This window comes from Hordeum vulgare, chromosome 6H (assembly GCF_904849725.1).
Source record: "Hordeum vulgare subsp. vulgare chromosome 6H, MorexV3_pseudomolecules_assembly, whole genome shotgun sequence".
NCBI lineage: Eukaryota > Viridiplantae > Streptophyta > Magnoliopsida > Poales > Poaceae > Hordeum > Hordeum vulgare.
Window position 1 is genome coordinate 497700640 of NC_058523.1, and position 21770 is coordinate 497722409.

Sequence of the window (21770 nt, forward strand, 5' to 3'; positions counted from 1 at the left end):
CCCATACCCGCTCTACCCGATGGGTTTCAGATTTTCCTATTTATATACCCATGGGTAAATTTTTGTCATATACCCTTACCCTAATAGGTTTTTACCCGCAGGGTACGTGGGTAATGGGTACCCATTGCCATCCCTAAACATCACCGGGGGGAGAGGGGATCTTCTGCGCGAGAAAGGCGAGATCTTCGAGCACCCCCATCCAGCAAGAAAGAGGGGGGGGGGAGGAGGAGAGCGGGGGCGTGGGGATGGGGGAGGGAGCCCACTCGCTCACGCGCGCCCGCGACAAGGGGGAGGGGCACGGACGAGGGGAGGAGTCCTCGTCCAGCTGCGCTGCGCTGCGATCCAAAGCAAAGCTCAAGGACAGAGGGGAGGGGAGGGGGACCATGACGCGTGGCATGCGGAAGACCCGGCTGATTTACATAGAAATCAGCTAGTTGATTCTAATCATTTTCCTTGTAATATACGTTTGATTGTAATGCTAGATGTTATTTAGTGGGATTAATCGGACGTCCCTAGTAATCCTGTCCTGTGTATTTTTTTTTTTTTTGTGTGGCAAGCGGTGGGCGGCAAACCGACTCCGTGTAGAGCCCGACCCTCCCCACGATCGGTAGATAAAATAAGGGGGCCGCAGCACCGGACGACCTAGCCACAGCGCCTCGCCCCGTCCCGTCCCGCCTTGGCCATAACGCCTCCCCGCCGCCGCCGCCGCCGCCGCCGCCGCCGCCCTAGCCATAACGCCTCGCCGCCGCCGCCGCCGGTGCCACCCGCTCGATCCTCGCCAACGCCTCCTCTTATTCGCCGCCGCCTGGACCGTTCGCCGCTGCCGCCTGCAAGCTTGCTCGCTCGCTCGCCGCCTATCTCCTCCACGGAACCAACTCGTGATCCCGTCTACAAACTCTCTCCCCGTCCGCGATTCGGTTTCGAGGTATAAATTTTTTCTTCTTCTAATATTACTCCGTTCCAGTTTATCCCAATTTTATTAGATACAGCACTAAAACGTGTCTAGATACATCCAAGGCACGTAATTCAGTACGGAGGGATTATGTAGATCTGTCCCGACGCCCACAAGACCAGATCGATTGCCCTTATCTGACCAAAATCGCATCTTTTGTCTCCGGTTTGTAGGATGTCTAAGCGAAGATGGCAGGGCGACGACGTTCAGCCCAACTACCACGACCGCGGCGCTAACAAACTCAAGAGCATCTATCTTGTTCTAGATGACTGGCACAGGGGCTTCACCATTCGCAAGCTTGATGCTGACAGTCCTGACCTGAGCGCCCCCCCTGTCTTCCGGCTAGCGTCGCCTCTGAACAACCATGCCATGGACTTTGCCGCTCTGGGCAGCAACATTATAGGCACCAGCAACCAATGTGCTGCAACTCTAGTCTTTGACACGGAAGCAGAGGCGCTGGCCATCGGCAATCCCCTCCCGGATGCACTCCTCAGTTCCCTCAACTTCTTTGTCACAGCTGACGACATGTTATTTGCGTTTGCCTACTACTTCACGTCGCGGCCTCCCTCCTTCGAAGTCATGACCACCGCCAAGGAGGACGAGGTGCGCTCTTTGTGCCCAAGCACTGACTGGTCCTGGAAAAGCATCCCGGCTCCCTTCACCAAGCATCAAAGGATTGTATCCTACGCCCTTCACCGGGACAGACGCACCATATTTGTGTCTGTTCATGACCGAAATGGCAGCGGCACCGGCACGTTCTCCTTTGATAGCGAGAACCGTGAGTGGAGACGCCATGGGAAATGGATGCTCCCTTTCCACCGCCAAGGTTACTTCGACGCAGACCTAGATGCATGGGTTGGGCTACACCCGGATGGCTACATCTGCTCATGCCAACTCCCCCCCCTAAGCACCAGCACCACCACCATGCAGCAGCCTAGCTGGAAGATTTCCAATGAGCAAAACCTGTGGAGCCCAATACATCAAGCGTCTAAATCCGAAGAGGCTACTCTCACATACTTGGGCAACTCGAAGTTTTTCCTAGTTGATTGCGACGTCGCAGATGGATTTGAGTTCCAGGATGCCTTTAATCATCCTCATGGCTTCGTGCTCAACATGACCACCTTTCGTGTCAAGTACAATCATGAGGGCAAGCTGAGAATCATCGACAGAAACACTACCTCTTGTCCTGTCTCTAGGCAACTCTCATCTTTTTCTCCGGTAGCGTTCTGGATGTAGTTAGCAAGGGAAAAAAATGCACCTTCTGTTTTCATTTATTTAGCTGTATATCATGCATACCAGATATGTGTGTAGCTATGTGTGTCTGTCCTATTTGTAAATTACTCCCTCCACTTCTATATAAGGCCACTTTGTAAATTGGTGTAGCTTTTACCATCGTTTTGAGCAACAAGGTATGCTTTTTGTTGCATGTAACATATATTTTATTGCTCAAATCGGTGTTCGAAGTTATACCCAAGTTATGAATTGGCTTGTATAAAAAAAAGAGGGAGTATGATTTGAATCAATAGAATGCAAACTGGTTATTATGTGGAAACTTTCAGAGCTCTTAATTGTCAATTCTACAAATGCAGAAATCGATCGATGCATGGCTGCCTATAACTATGAGTTTCAGAAACTTATGATAATTTTTTGTAATGATAAATATATATGTGGATTAAAATCTATCATCTTGATTAATACAACTTACATATTTTGATCTTATCCGCCATCACAAAAAAGAAATAATGTCTCTGCAGTTCTCTCTTGCTTTTTTCCTTCAGGAAAAATCCCCAGGGGGCTCTCTTTGCATTGTAACTTCAAGTAATGTTAAGAAAACTGGAGTGTAAGATAGGTATATTCAAGGAAAGGTTCTGCGATAATTAGGAAATATTCCGGCATGGTTGCCTTTATCGCATTGCTACATTCCATCCTAGGATGCAATTTTGTTGGCCAATCAAGTAATGGCAAATGGTCCAGGGGGCTCTCTTTGCATTGTAACTTCAAGTAATGTTAAGAAAACTGGAGTGTAAGATAGGTATATTCAAGGAAAGGTTCTGCGATAATTAGGAAATATTCCGGCATGGTTGCCTTTATCGCATTGCTACATTCCATCCTAGGATGCAATTTTGTTGGCCAACCAAGTAAAGGCAAATGGTGATGCATCAGATGCCTTGCATTTATTATGTTTGGGCATTTTTTATTACAAATAACTGGCTTATTTATAGGGCATTTTGGTAAACCATAGTAACATAAATTAGAAGTAGATACCTAAAGCCTAAAGGTAGAGAATGAAATCACAGCCTATACAAATACTAAATTCTATTTTGTATGTACAAAATCCATCTGGTGATGTTATTTAGTCAAATGTCATGAGAAGATTTTAAAAATGAGAAAAGAAGAGAGATATGCACTTCAGATGTACTCATGTTGTATTTCTGTAAAAGATTTTTGTGCATTTGTTAACAGTGGCGCACCACATACTGGTGTGCCATTAGTGTCCATACTACTCCCTTCTTTTCGGTTTATAGGGATCAAATATGAAATCTCATCAAACAAGGTGAATTGTGAGTGGATGATACTAGTTTTAACTAGCCAATGAAATATTTCTCACATATTCAATTTCCAAGGCAATAAATGTAGCATCTTTCTTTTCATTGGACTTGCATGATGGATGTAGAAAACAATGCATTCATAGCCACTCATCTCCTTTCTCTAAACTCTATGAATTAAATATGACGTGGGACTCAAAGCACTTTAACTCTATTAGACTCAAAATGAGCCTAATATAATGGAAATCTGAAAATTTTAAGATGAGCCCTATAAACCAGAAAGGAGGGAGTACTAATGGCGCACCTTGTGTCTGGTGCGCCATTACTATCTTTGTCCTGGCCCCACACCATTTCCTACACTTATGGGCACCATGGTAAGTGCGCCATTACTAGTTTTAACTAGTAATGACGCACCACGTCCACGGTGCGCCACTACTAATATTTTTTTTAATTTTTTTAAAAAAACTACTAATGGCGCATTCTTACCAGGTGCGCCATTAGTAACCCTGGTTACCAATGACGCATTCTTAGATGGGTGCGCCATTGATAACCAGAAGTCAAAAAAAAACTCCCGCTCCCCTCCCCTCGTGGCTCTCCTCCCGATCCAATCCAGAAACTCCCGCTCTCGTGGCTCTCCTCCCTCCGGCCGCCCCTCCCACCGCACCTGCCGCCGTCGGCTGGTCCTCCGGCCGCCTCCCCCACCGCACCTACCGCCGTCGGCTGAACCCCCTGCTCCCCCCTCGCCGCTGCGCCACCGTTCGCCTCGCACCGCGCCCTCCCCGCTCCCTGCCTCTCCCCACCGCCGCTAGGAACCCCCGATGATGGGCGACGACAAGGGCGCTGCCGCCTCCCCTCCGCCTCCGCCGCGCTCCCCTCTTTCGGCAGCGAGATTCGCCCCAAGGTTCGCCCCCTCCCTCCCCCGCATTTTTGAAATAATTACCTCACCCAGAAAATTTCCAGCAAAGCCATCGCTAATAGGTTTTCCCCCTCAGCCAGCGGCTGCTGTCACCTTGCCAAACCGCGTTTGTCCATGGTAGTTTCATTCTTGAAAGTGTTTTCACAGCACATGAGGCGATCCATGAGGTGTATAAATCTAGGAAACCTATGTTATCCTGAAGTTAAACTATGGAAAAGCATATTATAGGATTAATTGGGATTTCCTTTCGGATATGTTGACATCTAGAGGTTTTGGAAATGAATGGATTAATTGGATTTTTTTTTCTTTACTTAAGCAGAGCTCTTTTGCTGTCAAAATCAATGATAGTGTAGGCCCATATTTTCTGGGTGGAAAAGTTTTAAAACAGAGAGACCCGTCCTCTCCCATTCCGTTTAATTTGGTGGCAGATTTATTTACGCGCATGCTTGCCAAAGCGACTAGTGCGAACATCATCGCATGGATCCTCCTAGATGTGATTCTGATAGTTTAATTAGCATGTAGTATGCGGATGACACAATTTTATTCCTATATCCGAATCCTGAGAATTCTAAAAAACCTTAAATGCCTATTGGCTTGTTTTGAGAATCTCTCCCGTATGAAAATTAATTATGATAAATGTGAACTTGTTGCGATCAACTTTAGGAGAAGATGATATTAAGACTCTTTCTCAAATTTTTTGTTGTAAAGTTGGGGATTTCCTCCTGAAATATTTGAGAGTACCGCTTCATTACCTGAAATGAAGGGGGTAAAATATTCAACCTATTATTGATAAAATCATTAAAATAATTTGTGGTTGGAGAGGCAGGTTGCTTAGCTATGAGGCTAAGCTCATTCTATTGCACACTTGCATTGCTAGTATTCCTATGTATTTGATGTCTCTGATCAAATTTCCAGAATGGTCACTTAAGACCATTACATATCAGATATCTCACTTTTTTGGGGTAACATGGGGGAGGTTCACAAGTACCACCTTGCTAATTGGGGATTAGTGAAAGTGCATGCTATGCCCCTAATCGTCTTTTGGTGTTAATGACAACACATACGTAGGAAACTAATCATATTTGTTGAGTGTATCTCAGGACGACAAGTACTTTAAGTAGATTGAGATTTATGTGCCAAAGGTTGTCTGAAAAGATTGGTGATTTATATTTCGAGAAGGCTCGAGATTAAGAAGAGATGATGTAGAGTAGTCTTTTGAGTTTACTGATATTGAGTGTAGGGATCCCGCACTATTAAGAGGGGATCATAGGTTTTGCGATAAACTTGCTCATACCACATCTCTACTATCATACCAAACACCACATACTATCCACTCTGTCTTCAATTCAATACATGTCCAGTTGCCTCGGACATCCGGCTCCCTCCGGACGTCCAAGGGCCGGACGTCCAGCTGGCTTCGGAAATCCGCAGCCCGTCACCAGAAGTTTGTGAGGCATATAACTCGAAAATCCGGCTCCCTCCGGACGTCCGAGGGCCGGACGTCCAGCCAAGCTCCGGAAATCCGGAAGTCTACACCAGTAGATTTTGTGCTCTATATCTCGGAAATCCGGCTCCCTCCGGACGTCCGAGCGCCGGACGTCCGACCCCCATCGGAAATCCGGAAGCCACCACCAGTAGAAATTGTGCTGTATAACACGGATTTCCGGGCCACTCCGGACGCCCGTACGCTGATGAATTCAAATATGTTCACGCGCATCTACAGGCCTCGGACGAACGACCCCTGTCGGACGTCCGGTCGCTGATGAATTCAGAAGAGTTCCAGTCGTGCCTATAGGTCTCGGACGACCGACCCCTGTCGGACGTCCGGCCCCTCACGGACGCCCGGACTTCCGGCAAGTGTCGGACGTCCGGACCCTGTGTGACTTATTGCACCTCCAACGGCTGGATTTCACTCCACACTATAAATACTCTTCTACCACCTCGTGAAAGGGAGTTCAACACAGCTAGAATACACCCAAGAACACCCTTCCTCTCACTCACTCTTGTCTACACCAAATCTTAGATCCCAAGAGCGTTTGTGAGTCCTTTTGAGTGTTGTTCCAATCAAAAGATAGATCGTCTCCCTCTCCTCCTTCCCACCAAAGTGATTTGTGATTTGAGCAAGTTTTGAGCAATCCCCGTGATCTTGTTACTCTTGGAGGTTGGAGACTCCTAGGCGGTAGGAGTCTTCGGAGAGGAATCAAACCATTGTGATATCCCCTGGATAGTTTGTGAAGGTTTGGAAGCCACCTCAAGGCTTACCATTAGTGGTTGAGAAACGCCTTCATGGAGTTATCTCAAAGGGAGAATAGGGTGAGCCTTCGTGGCGTTGGTGTGCCTTTGTGGTAACATCCGCCCCTCTAACGGTGACGTAGCTTTCCTCCAAGGAAGTGGACATCGGGATACATCCTTGTCTCTCTCGAAGTTTCGGTTATTCCTAACCCTAACTCTCTACTTGTGTTAATCCTTATTACATACTTGTATTTGATTATTGTTTACCGCTTGCCTTGCTTCACTCCTAATAGCTTACTCTTTGTCATAGCAATTATTAGGCTTACACTCATATTCCGCACTTTAGCCTAAAATTGCTAAGTAATTATTAAAATTTGGATTTGTACCTATTCACCCCCCTCTAGGTCCATCTCGATCCTTTTCAATTGGTATCAGAGCCTCGTGCTCTATTTGTGTGGCTTAACCGCCCTAGAGCGAGATGGACGTGGATCCAGCTACGGTAGCTCCAGTGCAGAGGGACGGGACTTCCACGGAAGTCAAGACTTTCACCTCTGAGGACCTGGAACGGCCCCTTGCCAAGCAAAAAGAGGAGCATGATGCTTCTATTGAGGCCATAATTCAAATGAGACTAGCATCACTAACCACCGGGACAACCACGTCCCCGAGGGCCTCAGGGCCCCACGTGCATGGTACCTCATTTGGCCAACCTATTCCGGAGAGGAACCAAACCATTGTTCCATGGCTCTATGCTAGATCTCAAATTGAGAAACCTAAGTACAATCCTGGAGGAAAACCTCCCTTGCTTGATGACAATTCCGATTTTGCTTCGTGGAGAGTTGGTATGCAGGATCATCTTAGGTACGCCAATGATGAGATGCTGGACATCCTCGAGCATGGGTACAATCCTGTTGATCCAAGATGCCTCATGCCCAGAGAAACTTATGACAAGCATCTCAATGACACTACGATCATGTGCATAAGAAAAGGAATGAATGACAAGCAACGAAGACCTTACATTCACATCACAAGTGCCAAGGAATTGTGGGACAGCATCATAAGGACCAAGACCGGTACCTCCACTCTTCGGCTTGCTCAATATGAAATTGCCAAGGGGCAATTACAGAATTTCTGTATGGAAAAGGGTGAATCTCCCAAGCAACTACTAGAACGGCTCATGACTCTCGCCGCAGACATTGAGTCATGTGATTGTGACAAGACGCAAGACGGTTTTAATCTGACCAAGAGATTTCTTGTGGACAAGTTACTTCACGCTCTTGCTCCGTATCACCATCAAATGGTATGGCACATGATGCAGCATCATGCTTTCAAAGAAATGACTCCGGATGACATCATATCCACCTTCCAATTATTTGAAGAGTCAAAGGCAAATGCAACAAAGCACCTAGCCATGCATGGCACTTCGACATCAAAGATCAATCTTGCTTTAAAAGCCAAGCATGAGTATGACGAAGAAGAAAGTGAAGAAGAAGAGGGTGATGATGACTGCCAAGATGGTGATGACGTTAACTCTGATGAAAGCCCATGTTTTGAGGAAATTGCTCTCTTTGTGAAGAAGTTCAGTGCAGGGAAGTTCAAGGGAAGATTCCCAAAGAAGAAGGTAAGGAAATGCTATAACTGTGAGGAAACCAACCACTTCTCCAATGACTGCCCTTATGAGAAGAGAGAAGACAAACCAAGGTTTCCAAAGACCTTTGTAAAGAAGAAGTTGCCAAACCCTATGAACTCCAAGTCCAAGAGGACAGATGGAAGAGCAATGGTTGCACAAGAAGAATCAGATCCAGAAGATGTTGGTGGAGTTGCCGAAGTAGCTCAAGATACACAGAGTACCTTGAGGCTAGTCAACAAAAGTGGTGATGTTGTTCACTACAACTATATGAAGGACTACAAGGGCAACACTCACAAGTGTTTGATGGCAAAGACTGCCATGGGAGATGGGGAAGACCAAAGCTCCCATGATAAGGTTAAGGTAACCCCACGGTTAAACTCCTTCAGTCTAGTTTCTACCCCTTCTGATGAGTATCTTGATGCGGAAGATCACTATGAGGATAATGATTTAGATCATCCCATGTTTGCTAAAATGAACAAATTTATGTGCTCTCTTAAAGGAAAGAAGCTCACTATGTTTCACATACTTATGGAAATGGTGAGTAAGCACACCAATACCATCAAGGAACTCGAAACCCTCGTCACTGAGGAGAAGGAGAGAAATGAACTCCTTGAGCAAAAAGTCTTGTATGAGGAAGCACAAATGATGCATTATGTTCAAAAGTAGGTGAAAACCTTGATAAACATGCTAATGATCTTGCCTCCTTGAAAAAGGCTGAAAATGTGTGCAGAGAATTACTAAATGATAAAGACCGACTTGTGAACTCTCATGCTTCTCTTTCTAAAGGACTCTGAGCGTCTATCCTTGTCTCTCAAAGACAAGGAAGAGAAACTCACTGTTCTTACAAAGAGCTTTGAGGCACTTAAGGTCACTTATCTTGACACTCTAGCTAAGGCCTACTCCTCACCTATTATCAATGTTGATACCTGCAGTACTAACCCTAGTAGTGAACTGACATCTATCCTTGAGGAAAATTGTTCGTTAAAGGCACAGCTAGACAGAGGTCTCATGACATGTGCACAAGGACAAAAGACTCTCAATGAGATCTTAAGTCGACACAATGGAGGTTTCGCCAAGGAAGGGCTTGGGTTCAACCCAAGCACTGCCAAGAAAAGTGCATCTCCTCTCAAGTGTACCACTCCTCTTAAGGAAATATTTGTACCAGAGATACACACGGAGAAAGGTAAGGTTGTGAGTGGATCGGCCACTAGGGGTTCGTCTACTCACAATAAGACAACCGAATTCATGCCGCCATCCTATGTACTACGCAAATCAAAGGAAGGAGAGGTCTATGCTAAATTCGTTGGTCCCCGTAATGCATTTCGATTCTATGCTATTTGGGTCCCTAAGACTCTTGTAACTAATGTGAAAGGCCCCATGACAAAATGGGTACCTCAAACCAAGTCTTAATTCGTTACAGGCTGTTTTCTCCGGTGGAGCCAAATGGGTGATCGAGAGTGGATGCACCAATCATACGACCGGAGATAGTAACTTACTCTATGACTTCATGCAAGCCATTCGACCATACATGAGCATTGTATTTGGTGGAGGGTCGAAAGGGCAGGTAATTGGGTTGGGCAAGGTGGCAATCACTAACGACATGTCTATTGCAAATGTCATGCTTGTCCAATCTCTTCAATATCATTTACTTTCAGTTCGCCAATTGGCTTCCGTCGGTTATGACACACTATTTGGACTAACGGATGTGAAAGTCTTTAAGAGAGACACTCTTGAAGTGGCTTTTGTTGGAGAGTTGGATGGCAACCTTTACACGGTTGATTTCTCGAAAGAGAGCACTTTCCATACAACTTGTCTAATGGCCAAGGCCGACATGGGATGGCTGTGGCATCGCCGGCTCGCCCCTGTTGGCATGAAAAATCTTCAAAATCTCTTAAACGGCAATCACATTCTTGGACTAACAAATGTATCTTTTAAGAAAGATCGTGTGTGCAGTGCATGCATAGCTGGGAAACAACATCAATCAAGACATCCACCCAAGAACATTGTATCCACTTCGAGGTCGTTAGAGCTCCTTCATGTGGATCTGTTTGGGCCTCCTTCATGGACAAGTCTTGGAGGGAAAAAGTATGGCCTAGTCATTGTTGATGATTACTCAAGATATACATGGGTGTTCTTTCTCAAGTCCAAGGACGAGACGAAGGTCACTTTCATTGACTTTGCCAAACAAGCCCAGCGGAAGTTTGACAAGGACATCAAGGCAGTAAGAAGTGATAATGGCTCTAAGTTCAAGAACTACACCCTAGAAGAATTTCTTAGTGATGAGGGGATCGAACATCAGTACTCCGCACCTTACACCCCTCAACAAAATGGTGTGGCAGAGAGGAAGAACCGGACACTTGTGGAAATGGCAAGGTCCATGTTAGATGAATACAAGTCACCACATAGTTTTTGGGCTGAGGCCGTCAACACAGCATGTCATGCATCAAACCGTCTCTTCCTCCGATCAATATTGGAGAAAACTCCATATGAGCTCCTAACTGGGAACAAGCCCAATGTTAAGTACTTTCGTGTGTTTGGATGCAAATGCTTGATCCTCAACAAACGGGAACGGTTAGGGAAATTTCAATCCAAAACAACTGAGGGGATTTTTGTTGGCTATGGGTCAAACTCTCACGCCTACAGAGTGTACAACAAATCCACTGGATGTGTTATAGAAACCTGTGACGTGACGTTTGATGAATTTAACCGCTCCCATGGGGAGCAAGTTGATCTGAATGATGCAGGTGAAGAAGACTCCCCACAAGATATCTTAAACATGGGTGTAGGTGCACTTCTGCCTATGGAACAAAGACCCCATGATGATGATGAAGATGATGAGAATATCTCGCATCCTCAAGACAGTTCACTGCCCATACCTCCACAAGATATTAGCACACACATCATGCCAGTTGTTGAGGATCAAGTGGGGGAACATTTCTCTCACCCTGATGACACTCAAGAACAAGTTGATCTTCAAGAGGTAGACCAAAGTATGGGTATGCTTGATGATGAACCTCAACAGGTGCAACGCGAAGAGGAATATCTTCCTCCGCACATAAATGATCCATATGTTGAGGACGTTGATGATGGAAACGAAGTTGAACCTCGTGAAACCTTGACCTCCATCATGCCACGTGTGGCCGGTCGTGTTGATATTGATCAAATCCTCACAGGCATGTCGGAACGTAGAGTGACTCGTAAACAATTAACAAACTTTTGTGCTCACGTTTCCTTTGTCTCTAGTACCGTGCCACACAGGGTTCAGGATGCATTATGTGACAATGACTGGCTACTTGCTATGCAAGAGGAGCTAAACAGTTTTACACGCAACGAAGTATGGTCATTGGTAGAACGACCAACTGAGGAACATAATGTCATTGGAACTAAATGGATTTTCAAGAACAAGGAAGATGAGAACGGGACTATCCTACGCAACAAGGCAAGGTTAGTAGCACAGGGGTACTCCCAAGTTGAAGGTTTGGACTTTGGTGAAACTTTCGCCCCTGTTGCTCGTCTTGAGTCCATTCGCATTTTATTGGCCTATGCTGCTTTCAATGGTTTTACTTTGCATCCAATGGATGTGAAAAGTGCTTTTCTTAACGGTCCTCTAAAAGAAGAGGTATATGTATCACAACCACATGGGTTTGTTGACCCTCATCACAAAGACCATATATATAAACTTCACAAGGCACTTTATGGTCTTAAACAAGCACCCCGTGCTTGGTACGATCATCTTAAGAAGTTCCTACTCGATGATGGCTTTGTGGTGGGGGTGATCGATCCCACTCTTTTTACTAAGAGGGAAAATGGTGATTTGATCTTATGCCAAATATATGTAGATGACATCATTTTTGGTTCTCCTAACATCCATTTGTGCAAGAAGTTTGCGGCCTCCATGACCAAGACCTTTGAGATGTCACTCAACACGGACTTGAAGTTCTTTCTTGGTTTTCAAATACAACAATTTCAAGAAGGGATTTTCTTGTCTCAAAATAAGTACCTCAAGGACATTCTTGAGAAATTTGATATGACAAATGCTAAACCAATGAAGACACCCATGGCCACTGATGTAGTTCTAAATGAAGACTAAAACGGTATTCCTTTTGACCCATCTACTTACCGCTCCATGATTGGTTCGCTGCTTTATCTTTGCGCATCTAGACCGAACATCATGTTAAGTGTAGGAATATGTGCTAGATTTCAAGCTTCCCCTATGGAAAGCCATCACACGGCGGTTAAGCATATTCTTAGATACCTTGTTCACACCCCAAAGTTAGGCTTATGGTACCCTAAGGATGAAAAGTTTGATCTTATTGGGTATTCTGATGCGGATTGGGCCGGTGATAAAGTCGGACGGAAATCCACTTCCGGTGCATGTCAGTTTCTTGGACGCTCGTTGGTAAGTTGGTCCTCGAAGAAGCAGAACTGTGTTTCCCTCTCCACGGCTGATGCCGAATATATTGCAGCCGCAAGCTGTGCTACTCAATTGCTATGGATGAGGCAAACACTGAAGGATTATGGTATCACGTATCGACACGTTCCTCTTCTCTGTGATAATGAAAGTGCCATAAAGATCTCCGTGAACCCCATTGATCACCCTCGCACAAAACATATTGATATTAGGTATCATTTCTTGAGAGACCATGTGCAAAAGGGTGACATTGATATTACCCATGTGGGTACCGACATGCAGTTAGCCGACATTTTCACCAAGCCACTTAGCGTAGCTAGGTTCTGTCAACTTAGGCGTGAACTTGGTATCTTGGAGCTTGACAACATATCTTGAAATCCTGCACACATACATACACTCACATTATGGTTGTGTATTGATGTCCGCATATATTTAGGGGGAGTGAGTCGTAATTCTATGTGTTTTTAAGCTTACAACGTACGCACAGATCATTTCATGCATGTAATGCTTCTAGGAAAACAGTATTAGTATTTTTTTGTGATACCATGCAAGTCATCATCATCAAAACAACAATTACTAGAACTGGCCTCTCCCTTCTCCTCTTTCTCGGACGTCCGGCTAATCTCGGACGTCCGGTGGCAAAACCTCCTCCGGTCGTCCGACGCCAGAACAACCTCCGGACGTCCGACGCCTCTCGGACGTCCGACGCCTCGGGGCCTCTATATAAAACTGGGCGCGGGGCTGGGCTTTTGCCCTAACCCCCAGCGCCCTCTTTTCCCCCAGACGCCGCCGCCGCCAGCTCGAGGAGCTGCTCGAGGAGCTCCTGCCCAGCGCCGCCAACCTCGAGATCGGGCCGATCTCCTCCGCGGATCCCCCACTTCTTCCTCCGTATTCTTCGCGGGATCCATCCTCAGGTCGCTCCACCATCTCCTTTCGCGTTGGATTTGATTTTCTCTCCCATGTATCTCCATGTTCGTTCCTCATTTGGGGATTTCTCATCTGCGTAGGTGTTGTGCTTCATGGGCAAGACCAAGCACACCGCTCGGAAGACCGTGGCCGGCTCATCTTCTCGCACCCCTATGAACACGGGGTCGGAATCGGATGAGCCAATCCGTCCCTTCAAACGGACTGCCCGGCGTTCTCCGCCCCGGCGTTCGCCGTCTCCCTCGTCGTCTGATGGTGCTGACCCCGACTTCGAGGAGTGCTTGACGCCGAGGAACTTCCTCAACACGTCGCTCGAAGGACCACGTCAACGTCCGGGACTCGCAGGGCATCCTACATGCCGCCACCTCCTCCTGCCCAGCCCGCAGGTGAAGCTCGCCGCATCTCACTAGAGCCTCCTGCCACGTTAGGTCGTGATATCACAAATTTCACCACACTTGGCGCAGCTTCATATCTCACTTTCCGCCGCAACATAGATCAATACGAGGTCGTCCGTGATTCTACGGACTCATGATTCCGCACAAACGTCCAGGCGGACATCTTTACCACAGTCATTGTTCCTAAGGGGTTATCTAATCATCTTTTTATTGATGTTGAGCATATTCACATGCACCCGGCGAAATATCTGGGTGCCATTGAGCTTATTGAGGCATCGGCGCTTGCCGCCCCGTTTGCTTTTCATTGCGACTATAGTGCTGCTGCCATTCACCAGTTTTATGCCACATGCCACTTTGGCTCCGACAACACTGTCAGCTGGATCACCTCTGACGTTCGCTTCAAAGCTTCTTATGCTACATTTGTTGCCGCACTGGGTTTCCCCAATTCCGGCTTCAAAATACATAAGGATGATCCTAACCATGCACCTAAGACTATTGACGTGTGTGGACATCTTCTCAAGCCACTACGTGAGCTTGATGCGGATGAGCGCCTGAAGGACCTTAACCAGGTATCCATCTGGCGCTCACCTTACTTCATTATTTTCCAGTGTCTCATCCGCACCATCTATCCCAAGATGGGTGATAAGGGCTCTTGAAGTGGCTATTGTATCGACATCATGTATCACTTGTTCGAGAACCCCAAGAGCAAAATCAATCTGCCTCATTTCCTATGGCATGAGATTCGGCTTGCTAGCTTTCAGTACAAGCGAGCCTTTCCTCACGCTCCTTTCATCCAGGCACTTATTAACCACGTTGCTGATTTCTCTGTGGCTGCCACTGGCACCCATCGCAAGTGGGTCATTCCCGCTCACATGGCGGATGACTTTGCTCCCAAGAAAGCCCCTTCTTCCTCCACATCCACTCGCTGCACTGCTGCACGGGCCGCCACCCCCTCATCTAGCTCCGCTCCTCTCGGTCGCATTGCCAAATTCCTTGGCAAAGCTCACTCTGCTTTGATGAAGGCTGTCTCCTTTCAGTGTGGTCAAAACCATGATGTGGTTTCCCGCTTAGTCTCCTCCAAGAATGCCCTCAAGGCTCGTCTGAGAGCCTCGGGCGCTCTTGATGTGAGTGATGATGAGGTCCCTCCTGCTACTCCTCCCACTGATTTTGGCTTCCCTTCTGGTCCTGAGTTGTCTGATTTCCTTGACGAGGCTGGGGGCAGTGGTTTGGCTGATGATGCTGATGATGATGGTGATGAGCTTTGAGTTTGATTGGTGCTGTTGATGGTTCCCTTTTTGGTACTTGGTGCCAAAGGGGAAGTAATGTATCGTAGTTAAATTTTTATTATCGTCATTTTTAGTCTTTGGAGATTTAATGTAATGGAAAAACTCATGTAATGGTTGTGACTTGCTATGATATCATCATAGACTATTATGTCTTGCTTCATTATTTCTATGATGATTTATTATCTTGACATGTTGATCCATTGGAGCTTCGATTTCTTTATCATGCATATCTCAAGGGGGAGCTCCGTACTAAATATCTCCCAGACTATAATGTATGTTAAATCTTTTAGAGACCTATGTATATGTTGTCATCAACTACCAAAAAGGGGGAGATTGAAAGTGCATGCTATGCCCCTAATCATCTTTTGGTGTTAATGACAACACATACATAGGAAACTAATCATATTTGTTGAGTGTATCTCAGGACGGCAAGTACTTTAAGTAGATTGAGATTTATGTGCCAAAGGTTGTCTGAAAAGATTGGTGATTTATATTTCGAGAAGGCTCGGGATTAAGAAGAGATGATGTAGAGTAGTCTTTTGAGTTTACTGATATTGAGTATAGGGATCCCGCACTATTAAGAGGGGATCACAGGTTTTGCGATAAACTTGCTCATACCACATCTCTACTATCATACCAAACACCACATACTATCCACTCTGTCTTCAATTCAATACATGTCCAGTTGCCTCGGACATCCGGCTCCCTCCGGACGTTCGAGGGCCGGACGTCCGGCTGGCTTCGGAAATCCGCAGCCCGTCACCAGAAGTTTGTGAGGCATATAACTTGGAAATCCGGCTCCCTCCGGACGTCCGAGGGCCGAATGTCCGGCCAAGCTCCGGAAATCCGGAAGTCTACACCAGTAGATTTTGTGCTCTATATCTCGGAAATCCGGCTCCTTCCGGACGTCCGAGCGCCGGACGTCTAACCCCCCATCGGAAATCCGAAAGCCACCGCCAGTAGAAATTGTGCTTTATAACACGGATTTCCGGGCCACTCCGGACGTCTGTACGTTGATGAATTCAAATATGTTCAGGCACATCTACAGGCCTTGGACGATCGACCCCTGTCGGACGTTCGGTCGCTGATGAATTCACAAGAGTTCCAGTCGTGCCTACAGGTCTCAGACGATCGACCCCTGTCGGACGTCCGGCCCCTCACGGACACCCGGACTTCCGGCAAGTGTCGGACGTCCGGACCCTCTGTGACTTATTGCACCTCCAACGGCTGGATTTCACTCCACACTATAAATGCTCTTCTCCCACCTCGTGAAAGGGAGTTCAACACAGCTAGAATACACCCAAGAACACCCTTCCTCTCACTCACTCTTGTCTACACCAAATCCTAGATCCCAAGAGCGTTTGTGAGTCCTTTTGAGTGTTGTTCCAATCAAAAGATAGATCGTCTCCCTCTCCTCCTTCCCACCAAAGTGATTTGTGATTTGAGCAAGTTTTGAGCAATCCCCGTGATCTTGTTACTCTTGGAGGTTGGAGACTCCTAGGCGGTAGGAGTCTTCGGAGAGGAATCAAACCATTGTGATATCCCCCGGAAAGTTTGTGAAGGTTTGGGAGCCACCTCAAGGCTTACCACTAGTGGTTGAGAAACGCCTTCGTGGAGTTATCTCAAAGGGAGAATAGGGTGAGCCTTCGCGGCGTTGGTGTGCCTTCGTGGTAACATCCGCCCCTGTAACGGTGACGTAGCTTCCCTCCAAGGAAGTGAACATCGGGATACATCCTTGTCTCTCTCGGAGTTTCGGTTATTCCTAACCCTAACTCTCTACTTGTGTTAATCCTTATTACATACTTGTATTTGATTATTGTTTACCGCTTGCCTTGCTTCACTCCTAATAACTTACTCTTTGTCATAGCAATTATTAGGCTTACACTCATATTCCACACTTTAGCCTAAAATTGTTAAGTAATTATTAAAATTTGGATTTGTACCTATTCACCCCCCCTCTAGGTCCATCTCGATCCTTTTCAATTAGTTTCCAGAAGAAGGACTTTGTGGGCCTTGGGGTCATAAACTTGAGGGAGTTTAACATGGCCCTGCTTGCATCTTGGTCTAAGAGATATCTACAGGGATGAGAGAAGCCTTGAATAACTTTGATTAACTACAAATATAACACCAGAGGGCCTAATATTGCACACTTGACAAACGGTTGTATAAAAAGGATATGGGATCGATGTGAAATAAGCAAGGAATATAATGTTACCTGAATTCTCAATTAGACCATCATCAGTTGTGTGGTGCGGGTCAGGTGCAGCTTCTTTAAATAAATATGGATGGTTGCAGCACGCTCGCATCTACACGTGCCTTTTGATACTTCATCCAATCCTTCATGATATGAAACAAATGCATTTTCTGGTTGATGGTGATAACTAAGTAGCTGCTGTTGTTAACTTCTGATGGTGCTATTTAATCCTCACATTCCCCTCCTATGATATGATGTTTGCCAATTATTATCCGAACCAATTATTATCTGACAAAGATGAAAGTAGAATGCTGATGTTCTTTATTCTTGTTCATTCATGCTTTTCCTTTTTGATACTTCCCTTGCATCGAAAGAGTGCTCTTCATGTTTGGTAGCTTTGCTTGTTTTGCGGAATGCTGATTCATTTCCATTCCGACAAATTTTAGGCGCTCCATATGTCCACTTTTTAGTAAATGTCATGCCAAAATTTTCTGTGTTTTAGGAATTGTCGTCTGACGACGAATACGTTATGTGCGAATACTGCCAAGACAAGCGCGACCTTTGCGACACGCCTTTCCTAGTTGATGATAGGCGCTTCAGCATCATGCTGGATGGGGACTTCGAAGTGGATACAGTAAGTCACAACGACAAGTCTTTTTTCGTAATTAAGCATGACTTTTTTTGCTTCAACTTATAATTTTTATTTTTTACTATTCTACTAGCGTATCCCCTGCCATGCAAGACATTATGTGTTGGATAAGATTGGTTTCAGTACTGAAGAAACTATGGAGGTAAACATAGTTCACTTGAGGACCGAACATGGTTATAATTTTTCCGTAAAATTGTACAATGCAGACACCTACTCCTTTTTTGAATGCAAAACTTGGGTAGCACCATGCAAGGCTTATGCATTTGAGCCTAATATGCTTATCACCTTTGATATTCGTCCGGAAGATGAAATTGAAGGTAATATTGACATCTGGATCGATGTGCAGACGCCCCCTGTTCTACCATTATGTGAGTTTCTCAACCACATTTATTAAGTAATTTATATTGTTTATTTAAAAATAGTTGACAACTTATTTTCATTCTTCAAAAAATGTACGGAAAATGGTAGACAAAACCTATTACTACAATGATGAAGCAGAATTAACTTGTGAGGAGATACATCATCTTGTCCATTTTATCATTGATCTTGAGAAGTACAATACCAATCAACAAACTTCCCCACATTATGGTCAATATGTGCCACTAGTGCACGTGGTGAACTACGGTAACATGCATGGAGATTGCATGGTAAGATTTTGTACTATTACGACATACATGCATCTTTTGCATAAATTCTTGTAAAACTAAACTACATTGCTAGCTACAAAGCTATTACTATGTTTTTCAACAAAAAATCCCGAAAGATTGTGTGCCTCATCTGATGTTACCAAGAGGTCGCGTTGATGTTATGATGATACGACCAGTGCGGCCAGGTCAGCCTAGGTATCTGATGTACTCCTGTCCATACCGGATTTCTAAAACCGATGAAGTCATGACAATCAAAGATTAGAAAAAAAATGTATGGTCTATCCTAGAGAGCTACTTGGAAGCAACATTGTGCGTAGGCCAAGAATTGGAGACAAGATGATCTCCATTCTCCATAATGGAGAGTCAGGGCTTATCTTGTTTTTTGATATTCTACCTAAGCAGAGGAGTAGGTCCTAGGTTCAATGTGTTATTATGTGCTACAATGTGATAATGTGCTACAATGTGATGATGTGCTACAATGTGTTAATGTGATGATGTGCTACAATGTATTAAATAGTATTGGTGGTACTCACTATGATGATTATTAGCTATTTCCGAGATGATGTGATGATGTGCTACAATGTGTTAGAGTTGAGATGATGATGATGATGTGCTACAATGTATTTTGTAACCTGTGCACCATCTAAAAGTGCACAGGTTACAATGATGATGATGATGACGATGATGATGATGATGTGCTACAATGTGCTAAAAAAAATCCTAATATTCATAGTAGTGACGCACCATCTAAAAGTGCGACATTAGTAAACCCATAGCAGTGGCACACTTCTGGGCCTACTAATGGCGCACCTGGTGGTGCGCCACTGTTATGTATATTAACAGCGCACCAGGGGTGCGTCATTACTATTTATTAGTAGTGGCGTGATAATAGTGGCGCACCTATAGTGCGCCATTAATAGGCAAAATAGGTGCGCCACTAATAGCCTTTTTTCTAGTAGTGTTTACCTCATTCATTTATTAAAAAGAAGATGTATTTTTATTCAGATATATAAAAGGAATGGCAAAAGATTACAAGTAAGGTCATTATTCCTCCGACATAATTCTTCCCAAGCGTTTTGCGCCAGCAACGACCCATAGGTGTGCCTCCTCCTTGATGGCTTGTAGGATAAGTATGGGTGGAAAGGTTTTTTTGTGAAAGATCCATGATATTTTTCATTACAAGTGCCCCAAGCAACGAGCATGGTGAAAGCGGCCATGTCTCTTCTATTTACCTTCGTTTTGTTTGACATGTTGACTCGCCAATCCTTTATAGATCGCTCCACCGTCCACCTTTCCATGTCAATGCTCCCAAGGTTTAACCAATCCTTGACCATTCTCCAATGTATCAAAGTGTACCCCTCATTCATGATCTTACTTTCACAATGGGCAAAGGCCACAACTCAACTAACCACACAATGACACAAAGGATTATATCAGGGAGCAATATATCAATGAGTACAATTTGGGGGTCCGACGACTTTTTCATGATGCCACTAACTCTTGACGTAGTCAAACTAGTGTGATGCCTTAGATTAAATCTACTCTAGGCTAAACTAGAGCTTTGATTCCTCTATCGTTTTTCAGGTCGAAGTCAAAGTCCCCCCTCCTCATCCTAGTATTAAAGTATTTATAAGTAACCGTGGTTGGTTCGACTATCCTCCACCTTGGTCTTTTAGTTTTGGACTCCTAGTTTTGGACGACTCAAACTCCTCCTTGTTTGGTAGTCGAACACCTTCCCTCTTGGAAGTCCATGGGTAACCGTTCAGAGTAGTTACTCATGAGGATACGAACACTCTGTGGAGCTTGGATCTAGGCCCACCCAGATGGCCTATCTAGGTATACATATGACCTGATGCGAGGGAGAAGCCACTTTCCATAGACACAACGCTTCCACATAGTAGGAATCTATATAGGGAAAGTACCCCTAAAATTAATAACAAAAGCAGGAGAACTAAAACTATGAACCCATTTAGAAACTTCCACATAATAGCACCACCCTCTTCACTTAACCGAAGGGATTATATTCTAATAGTCTTCAACAAACAAACAAAATGTGTGGAGGTTCCACGCAACAACAAAAATGTAGAACATGTGATATCCCGTTCTTTCTATTTCCCGCGTACAAGGTGGCTAGGGTTTAACCCTTTTCTCCTGCATGGCCATTGTTCACATCCGTCTCGATCCGCCATCTAAGTATGGTGAGGCGAAGGGAAACTCGGTTCTTTGTCAATGTGTACTTTCTTTTCATGTAGATTCTTGTTCGTCTGTCTCAACGGTGATTTTTTGGGCGATGACACCATCATGGCGATGGAATAAATCCCTCCGACTTCCTCCCCGCCCCAAGTGTTTGCTCCAAAGTCGACGACAGGCTTGTGAGGGTGTGGTCCCATGTGAAAGGATCGATATGGTTGACTAGAGGGGGGTGAATAAGCAACTACCAATTTTTAGCTTTTCTTAGTAAATTAGGGCTAGCAACAAAAAGTTCTCTAGATGAACAACTAGGTGAGAAACCTATGTGATGCTAAAAATAACACCAACAAGTGCAAGCAAGGTATACACCACCACAATAATAAATACAAAGTAAAGGTAAGAGTTAACCGCAAGTGGAACCGGTGGAGACGAGGATGTGTTACCGAAGTTCCTCCCCTTTGACAGGAAGTACGTCTCCGTTGGAGCGGTGTGGAGGCACAATGCTCCCCAAGAAGCTAGTAGGGCCACCGTATTCTCCTCATACCCTCACACAATGCGAGATGCCGCGATTCCACTATTGGTGCCCTTGAAGGCGGCGACCGAACCTTTACAAACAAGGTTGGGGCTATCTCCACACAAAGCTTGGAGGCTCCCAACAAGACCACGTAGCTTCACCACAATGGAATGTGGATCCAAGGTAAACTCAACCGTCTAGGATGCTCAAGCACCCAAGAGTAACAAGATCCGCAAGGGATTAGTAAGGGGAATCAAATATCTCTTGGTGAAAGTGTAGATCTAGGC

At 45.3% G+C, this 21770-nt stretch overlaps 1 protein-coding gene across 1 annotated transcript; it reads left to right on the forward strand.

Annotated features, from left to right (window-relative positions):
* Nucleotides 1-692: 692 nt before the first annotated feature.
* On the forward strand, nt 693-2478 carry LOC123402527. Its single transcript, XM_045096449.1, has 2 exons — nt 693-925; nt 1126-2478. The coding sequence occupies exon 2, from the start codon at nt 1127-1129 to the stop codon at nt 2186-2188; it is 1062 nt and encodes a 353-aa protein (XP_044952384.1). The 5' UTR covers nt 693-925; nt 1126; the 3' UTR covers nt 2189-2478.
* The last annotated feature ends 19292 nt before the right edge of the window (nt 2479-21770 follow it).

Bases quoted from the DNA above. Each gene is read 5' to 3' on its own strand.
- LOC123402527 (XM_045096449.1), top strand. From the start codon at position 1,127: ATGTCTAAGCGAAGATGGCAGGGCGACGACGTTCAGCCCAACTACCAC.